General features: G+C 51.6%; 2 protein-coding genes across 32 annotated transcripts in view; one reads left to right on the forward strand and one right to left on the reverse strand.

Moving 5' to 3' along the window:
• YY1AP1 (YY1 associated protein 1) overlaps nt 1-3,951 on the forward strand; it is a 65,164-nt gene extending 61,213 nt beyond the window's left edge. The window contains 4 exon segments of the mRNA XM_016946265.4: nt 327-467; nt 1,409-2,036; nt 2,127-2,229; nt 2,935-3,951. Of these exon segments, the coding sequence (XP_016801754.4) occupies nt 327-467; nt 1,409-2,036; nt 2,127-2,229; nt 2,935-3,084 (1,022 nt within the window). The 3' untranslated portion in view covers nt 3,085-3,951.
• On the reverse strand, nt 2,838-8,160 carry MSTO1 (misato mitochondrial distribution and morphology regulator 1). Of its 31 annotated transcripts, none has more exons than XM_024348893.3 (14): nt 7,471-8,160; nt 7,243-7,378; nt 6,695-6,764; nt 6,514-6,589; nt 6,202-6,256; nt 5,978-6,116; nt 5,705-5,822; nt 5,489-5,623; nt 5,235-5,387; nt 4,830-4,961; nt 4,573-4,756; nt 4,239-4,381; nt 4,039-4,148; nt 2,838-3,746 (listed from the first exon to the last, which is right to left on the reverse strand). In XM_024348893.3, the coding sequence occupies exons 1-14, from the start codon at nt 7,552-7,554 to the stop codon at nt 3,605-3,607; spliced, it is 1,677 nt and encodes a 558-aa protein (XP_024204661.1). In that variant the 5' UTR covers nt 7,555-8,160; the 3' UTR covers nt 2,838-3,604. The 31 variants fall into 31 exon arrangements, with proteins under 31 accessions (XP_024204661.1, XP_024204629.1, XP_024204623.1 ...); XM_024348861.3 differs by having other exon boundaries at nt 2,838-3,743; nt 4,072-4,148; nt 4,239-4,343; nt 4,572-4,756; XM_024348855.3 differs by having other exon boundaries at nt 4,072-4,148; nt 4,239-4,343; nt 4,572-4,756.
• Nucleotides 8,161-8,486: the final 326 nt, after the last annotated feature.

The following is an 8,486-nucleotide window of genomic DNA, read 5'->3' on the forward strand; positions in this document are numbered from 1 at the left end:
CCCTGCCCTCGGCTTCCAAAGTACTGGGATTACAGGTGTGGGCCTCCAAAGTACTGGGATTACAGGTGTGAGCCACCACACCTGGCCTCTTTTTGTTTGTTTGTTTTTGAGACAGGGTCTCACTATGTTGCCCAGGCTGATCTTGAACCCTTGGGCTCAAGTGATCCTCACACCTCAGCCTCCCAAGTAGCTGGGTTTACAGGCATGTACCATTGCACCCAACTGAAACCCTTTCTCTTAAAAAAACAAAATTGTTGGAGCAGATATGCATGTGGGTTGACTTGGTGAGCATCAGGCAGGGCTTCTTCCTTTGGTGGGCCCCAAAGGCATAGGCGGTCAGGACACCTTTGACCCAGAAGACCATCCCTGTGGGTCTGTGACAGCAAATCCTACAAGAGCAAGGAGCCCCATGAGGCCACCCAGAACAGGACTGTCAGGACCACCAGAAAGAGAGATGCCTATTTCAGGTGAGTGATCTGCCAACCCAGCCCTTCTGTTTTTCAGTCTCGTTCTTCTATACCCCAGACAGGAACCTCCATGAGCCTGGATAAATAACACCCTTTTCAGGGATGGATATACCACCTCTTTCACTGATGGACCCATAAGAAGCCCTTCTCCTGTTCAGGCTTTTTCTATCCTATGGCCTCACTCCTCTTGCAGAATTAAGAGTGTGTGGCCGGGCGCAGTGGCTCACGCCTGTAATCCCAACACTTTGGGAGGCCGAGGTGGGTGGATCACCTGAGGTCAGGAATTCAAGACCAGCCTGGCCAACATGGTGAAACCCCATCTCTATTAAAAATACAAAAGAAAAAAAAAAAATAGCTGGGCCCGGTGGTGGGCACCTATAATCCCACCTACTTGGGAGGCTGAGGCAGGAGAATCCCTTAAACCCTGGAGGTGGAGGTTGCCATGACCTGAGATCACGCTACTGTACTCCAGCCTGGGCAACAAGACCAAAAATCTCTCAAAAAAAAAAAAAAAAAAAAAAAAGTGCTACAAATTTCACATGATTCAACATTGTCTTGTGTTTCTATTCCTAAAACCCTTCCCCCATCTCTAAATCTACTGTAATCTACATCCTAAAGACTGGGCCGTTCTCAGCTTTGGCAGTAGGACTTTATATCTTTGCATAAGTGACATTATGCCCCCCACCTCCACCCAACTCCTTTATTATTTATATTTTCTTGCAGAGATGGGGTCTCACCATATTGCCCAGGCTAGTCTCAAACTCCTGGCAGTCCCACCACTTTGGCTTCCCAAAGTGCAGACATTATAGGTGTGAGCCACCATGCCCAGCCCTCTTTTTTATTAGAATTTTTGCACAGTACCTGGCCACAGGTAATTTCTCGTGCTTAGGTGCATCTTGATCCTCACAGTACCCTGGGATCCTTATTCTCCTCCTAAGCAGGATTGGCAGTGGGGGTCACTTTGCCATCCCCTCGAGAAGTGACTCTTACAGAACGGCTCCTCCTGGATGGCCCACCACCTCATTCACCAGAGACTCCTCAATTTCCCCCCACAACTGGAGCTGTACTGTACACTGTTAAGAGAAACCAGGTTGGGCCTGAGGTTCGCTCCTGCCCCAAGGCATCCCCCAGACTTCAGAAAGAGAGGGAGGGCCAAAAGGCAGTGAGTGAGTCAGAGGCTTTGATGCTGGTCTGGGATGCATCAGAAACTGAGAAATTGCCTGGTACCGTGGAACCCCCTGCTTCCTTCCTGAGTCCTGTTTCCTCAAAGACCAGAGATGCAGGGAGAAGACATGTGTCCGGGAAACCAGACACTCAAGAGAGATGGCTGCCCTCAAGCAGAGCTAGGGTGAAGACAAGAGACAGGACGTGCCCCGTCCATGAATCTCCATCAGGAATTGACACCTCAGAGACTTCTCCCAAAGCCCCTAGAGGGGGTTTGGCTAAAGACAGTGGAACACAGGCCAAGGGTCCAGAGGGGGAACAGCAGCCAAAGGCCACAGAAGCTACGGTGTGTGCCAACAACAGCAAGGTCAGCTCCACTGGGGAAAAGGTTGTCCTGTGGACAAGGTAGGTAAGGGTGGATGACGTGTGTTTGGAAAAGAGCATAGACCACATCCATGTGGCTCCCTAGGGTTAATCATGATACCTGGGTTACAGGGAAGCTGACCGTGTGATCCTCACCATGTGCCAGGAGCAAGGGGCACAGCCACAGACCTTCAGCATCATCTCCCAGCAGCTGGGAAATAAGACCCCTGCTGAGGTAGGTGCGGGTTGGGGTGAAGACCCGGCAAAAAGAGGTCAAGGTGGCCAACTAAGAGACAGAAAGGCCAAAGAAGGAGTTTTCATATCCAAGATAAGTGGTTTTTGTAAAGGTTTGATCTAAGGAAAGGCTTGACTCATCAGGGTGGTAGTGGCTCTAGGAGAAGAGAAAGGACACTGCATTTTTAGGTGGAAGCCCCAGTTTCCATTCTAGCTTTTTTTTTTTTTTTTTGAGCCAGAGTCTTGCTCTGTCGCCCAGGCTGGAGTGCAGTGGCATGATCGTGGCTCACTGCAACCTCCACCTCCCAGGTTCAAGCAGTTCTCCTGCCTCAGCCTCTCAAGTGGCTGGGATTACAGGCGCCCACCACCCAGCCAATTTTTGTATTTTTAGTAGAGACAGGGCTTCACCATGTTGGCCAGGATGGTCTCGAACTCCTGACCTCAAGTGATCTACCTGCCTCGGCCTCCCAAAGTGCTGGGATTACAGGTGTGAGCCACTGTGCCCGGCCATTCTAGTTTTGTTTTTAGGAGGCGTGTGACTTTGGACAAAACATTTAGCCTCTTGAGTTTCCTTATCTATAGTGACATAGCTCTCTCAACCTTGCTGTGTGGAATAAATAAAAGATTTTGCAAATCAATATATAGTGCTTCATAAATGTTAACATGTTAGTAAGGATCAGTGAATACAGCCCTCCTCCTTTCTTAGGTTTCCCACCGTTTTCGAGAACTCATGCAGCTCTTCCACACTGCCTGTGAAGCCAGCTCTGAGGATGAGGATGATGCAACCAGTACCAGCAATGCAGACCAGCTGTCTGACCATGGGGACCTTCTGTCTGAAGAGGAGCTGGATGAATGAGACTCTGGGAATCATCTACACAGGACCAAACCCAACAGGCGCCCTGGCACCGGGGAGGCGGGTAGTTGTACTCTGCCTGTACAGTCCTTGAGCCCAGTTTACAGATCTGGAGAGCAGGAGGCCAGGACAAGGACAAAGGCTGGAGGATGGAGTAGGACCCAGGGGCTCTGCCATCCTAGGCATCATTCAAGGTCTTTTATGAAGACTTTACAGATGTCCTCTGTAAATAGCATCGAGAGTGGAGTTCAGCTCCTTTCTCTACTTTTTTTTGGTCTGATGGCACATATTTATTGTTCTGTGGTCTAATCACAGTGTTTCTAAATGTAAAAAGTGCATATGTTGGTGTAGCTAGTCCCGCGACATTGAGCTCCTCTGCATGAAGACACTGGGCTCCTGCATCCAGCTGTTTTTATTGCAAACTAGCTCCTTTCTCCCACACTGGGAACTTTAGTCCACGAGGCTGTCACCATCCTGGTAGCACTGGGCCAGGCTTTGTAGCTCCTGCAGCAGCTCTGCTACGTCATCGTGCTCCACTCCAGCATCCATGAAGCTGGCCCAGCGCCGCAAGTCGAGTTTGGTGAGGTCTCTGGCCAAGGCTTCCAGGGTCTGGTGCAGGGACGAAGAGGAACACAGTGCCCCAAACACTGGGATGCTCTCCACTGCTGTGGAGGGAGAGGAAACAGAGACCTGTAGATGGATGATTATTCTGCCCTGGGACTCTGCCAAACTGATAAGGAAGTCCAACCTTAGTAGACTTGATTGTAAACTCAACAAATTTGGTGTATTGTCCCCTTAGTACACCAGTACTCCAGAGGAAGAATGCTTTTCTTGGGAGCCATAGGGTGAATAAAGGAATGTTTAACTGTGGACTTTTTCAGCACTTTTAATCCAGGAATGGAGATAGTAAAAACTCTCCCATACTTGAAATCTCAGTTTTCTTCACCTCCTACATACCTGCTCCCTTGGGGGAACCATCCAGAACCATACCCGGTGGACTGCAGCTTGAGAAGAGGTGGGGGTAAGGAGGAGCCACCCTGCAGGGAGTCAGCAGCAGATGGGAAGAACTGTGGGGGCAGAGAACAGCCATTAAGTGCGTAAGAAGTCAAGGGAGGGTTGCGGTTGGCAAGAAGGGCAGGAGCAACCGTTACACTGACCTCATGACTCCAGGCTGCTGCTGTTGTAAATACTGAGCCAAGATTTCTTCCCCAGTGGTACATGCATGAAGGGCAGAGGGTGGAGGTGTCCCTGGGGTGAGCTGACTGCCAGAACAAAGCCAAAACCACCATTAGTCTGTGGCAGCATGAATAAGAAACAGAATTCTTATGTTCTCAGGCCATCAGCTGGATCAAGATATTCAAAGCCCTTTTTTTTTTCCTTTTTAAGGGGTGGGGAGGGAACAGTATCATTAGAATGCCCCAGAGAAATTAGGGGAAGATGGATATGAGACAAAAATCTGACAAGGACTCCTAAGGACCAACAGCTCTCACCTTGTGTGGCATGCTCTGTCTATACCCCTCAGCACCACTGACTGGGCAAAGCAACGTGTTCCAGAAGGCTCCCCACATGCAGACAGTGGGGTCCATGGGGTGGCTCCTCCAAACTGCATCAGGGAATCAGGAAGGGACTGGCCTGGAGCCAAGGGGAAAGGGATGATTGCTCCTGCTGTCACCACCTAAACAGATGGAAGAGAACACGTTATAGGACATTTTCTCAGCACTGACCCAACCCCTCACAAAGCTTCATACCTTTTTCCCACAGAAGCTCAGCATGTCAGCCAGATGAACCATGGAAACTGGAGAGGAACACAGGCGATAAGGAACAGTGACTGTGTCCAGGGCTGTAGCCAGGATGGCACTGCAGTGGAAGGGCAGAGTGGCCTGTAAGAAGACACCAAGACGGGCACTTGGCCTCGGGCCTGGAAAAGAATGTGTGGAGGCAGAATGTTAACACCAGAGAGACCCAGGGGACGAATCAGGGGTATGTTTGACCTCAGGCTGGACAAGCATAGGACAGTGTGATCTGAGAGGCCACATCACAGCTGAGTTCAAGCTCGGGCCTCAAGAACAGAGCCAGTAACAGACAGCGGCTGACTGGGAGCATGAGGAGGCCCTGTAGCCTGCCGCAGTCAGAACAAGAGCACCGAGACTTACATCATAATGCAGGTAAGGGAAGTTGACAGGTGGCTCGGGTCGCAGGCCCAGGCTCCCACCCAAGGACAAGGGGCAGACAAGAGAGCTGTGAGCAGTCAGGTGCACGAGACCAAAAGCTGTGTTTAATAGACGATAGATGTTTCTCTGGGCCTCCTGGTGAAGAAAGAGTAGTTTGTATTAAGCAACTCTCCCACTGGGATTCTCATTTCTCCCTCCCCACCGTGTGACTGTTTACTTCTCTAAGTTCCACTCACCCCACGATGGTAGGGACCAGGTAGCAGGCCCCAAGTTATTATTCCCCGCCCTGAATATTCATCTTGTAGCAGCTCTGCCGCCTTCGCGCCTACCCCAGAGAAGCCATCGTGCAGGTCACACAGGATCTGGAAGCCCTGGGCGGGGGTGAGTGACAAAAGATAGTTAGCAGGATGAGAAGAGCTTCCACCCTGGAGTGCACATTGCCACGCCACTACCTGCAAGTAGTCACATTCCTCCACGTAGAAGTGCAGCCTGTCCTCCAGCTCTTCCTGGTACTTGGGTTCCTTTAGGACACTTTCCCCTTGGCCAAAAGCCTCCAGCCGACCTGCTTCCCTGCCACAAGTAAACACGATCCAAGACTTACATCTCTTCCCTCAACTCCTCAGCCTCTTGTCCTGGGGAAGGGCAGGGAAGATGGCCTCAAGAGCCTCATCCTGCATTGGTGGGGACCCATGTTTCTTGCCTCAAAGCCTCTGGGGTCCCCATACCCATCGTGGTTGTACTTCTGAATCATACAGATGCTCCGGGGATGGAGATGGACTCTGAGGAAGTCTGACCAGACCCTGATGCTGGCCTCTGTAGGGATAAGTGGTTTTGGAGTTGTAGCGGTGGTGAGTGGTGAGGAACCTGAAGACAAGCAGAGGAAATGTACCTTTCTCCACGTTTCTGCTCTACCCAAACCCCCATCCATCAGTATCTGGAGAAGTCTCACCTTTGCCATTGGGAATGGATTTGACCCTCCAAACACCATCACTACTCAGCACTCCCTGGGAGGGGTCAGAAAAATCGACATTTAGTTCCAGGCAGTTTAGAGGCAAAGGTTGCTTCATCCTCCTTGAGTTGGCTGGCCACACCGCATAGCCTCCTTTCTGTTCACCGAGTCGCAGTCCTTAGGAAAAGGAGTGCTTTTTCCAAAAATATCATTCTAAGACATTTAAAATGATTAAAATCCCCGTTTACCTGCCCCTATGGAGACCCTTGGGTTGTAGCACTGGGTTAAAAAGTTCAGGACAGAGGCCCTCACCTCTGCACTCAGAAAGTCTTGGAGATAAGGGTTCTTGGGATAGAGTTCCTCTTTGTGTGTGGTGAGTTTCCCCTGCCTGAAAGAGTTTGGAGATTGATCAAAGAAACTGCACTCTGATCAGTTATCCAGCGTTCTGCGTACATACACGATCCCCACCCTTATCCATACATCAGTTACACACCATGCTATTGCAGCATCCAACTGTTTGTCCCTGTAGAGTCCACCTTCCTCTTTTAGGGAGCTCAAACTACCTGTACAGAAATAACAGAGACAATGTTAGGTCAAAGCCTGGGCACCCTTCCCCTCTACCTAAACTTCCTCTGATCACCTGACAACCTGCTGTCACCATCTCTCCAGTACTTGGCTCTTCCAAGCTTTCTGGGATATACACTAGTTGGGGGAAAAACCTTGGCTTAGGAGAATCTAGATTCCATCTTTTGGTTCCCAGCTTAGTCATTAGCTGTGGGACGCGGGGGGAACCACATCCAGGGGTCTGACAGGAGTGCTGCAGTTCAAGTCCTCACTGTCTCCAGGGCCTAGCAGCCTATTCCCGAAATGGCTCTTGAGCAACTGTCGTGGGCCCCTCGAGTGTTGGCATGTTGTGCTCAGCTCCTCATCTCCGGTCCTGGAGCTCGGTAAGGTGGGAGGGTCTTGAAGATAACGGCAGCGCAAGGACTAGGCACGCGGAAGGGAAATAAGGGGCATCGGCTAACTCTGCCACCACCTCACCCTTCAGATCCATGAGGATGAGTCGCGGCGTGTAGGTCTCCTGGCCGTGCAGCGTCCGGCCCGTACGATACAGGACGTCGGGGCACAGCTCTCCCGGGGGCTCCTTGGAATCGGTCGCTCGGCCCAGCGCAGCATCCTGGGGAAGCAGAGAGGACGAGGCAGGCCGGCTGATCGTCGGGACTGTAGATCCCGAAGGGCTCCTCGGGGGCAGCTGCCGGCTGACCTCACCTGCTGGTTCCACCAGTGCGCGCCCACGAAACCGGCAAAATGTCCCAACTGCAGTGTCAGCACCTCCCGGGCCCCGCCCGCCATACTGCGCTGCTCCGCGGGGCCGCCGCGCCTCAGCCCCGCCGCTCGCTGCTCCTAGCCGATTGGCTTGGCAGGCGCGTGGGCGGGTGTTATTCTCGGCGACTTATTGGTCCGCAAACACATCCTTTCCCATTGGAGAAACGATGCGCCGATCCCTTCCTACCTCTTCCTAGACGTGGCCCAGTCCGGCTTCTCTGTGGTTGCCTGTGAGGGGCGGGGCTCCACGGGCCACGCCGTTGCTCCTGCTCCACATTGGAGCGGGGTGGGCGCCGTCTCCGCCGCTGACTTGGGGCCGCCAGGGCGCGGGCCGTGGAAGGCTCTGCTTCCTACTTGTCTTGAGGTCTTATCCCTTCTCACAGATCTCTCCGCTGGCTGATAGCTCCCCGGGCAAAAAGAAAACCTTGCCAGAAAAGCGGAAGCTCCCCTAAAGCCTCCCATGCCCCTTCATCTCTTCAGAAGTCACGTGGACCACGACTAATAACCTGTGGACTGGCTTAGCTATCATATCTCTATCATTTACACGCATTTATCTATCTCTGTGTATCTAACACCTTATGTAAAGAGAGTATGTATCTGTTGGCGTCTTTTGCTCAATATGGTTTATGTAATTCATATTTTTGCAAATATCTATAATTCATTTTCATTGCTGCGGAATAGTCCATTGTATGAATACACCACCACTGATCTATTCTAAAGAAAGAATAGGCTGGGCGCGGTGGTTCACGCCTGTAATCCCAGCACTTTGGGAGGCTGAGGCGGGCAGATCACGAGGTCAGGAGATCGAGACCATCCTGGCTAACACGGTGAAACCCCATTTCTACTAAAAATACAAAAAAAAAAAAAAATTAGCTGGGCGTGGTGGCGGGCGCCTGTAGTCCCAGCTACTCGGGAGGCTGAGGCAGGCGAATGGCGTGAACCCGGGAGGCGGAGCTTGC

This window comes from Pan troglodytes, chromosome 1 (genome assembly GCF_028858775.2).
Source record: "Pan troglodytes isolate AG18354 chromosome 1, NHGRI_mPanTro3-v2.0_pri, whole genome shotgun sequence".
Classification (NCBI taxonomy): Eukaryota; Metazoa; Chordata; class Mammalia; order Primates; family Hominidae; genus Pan; species Pan troglodytes.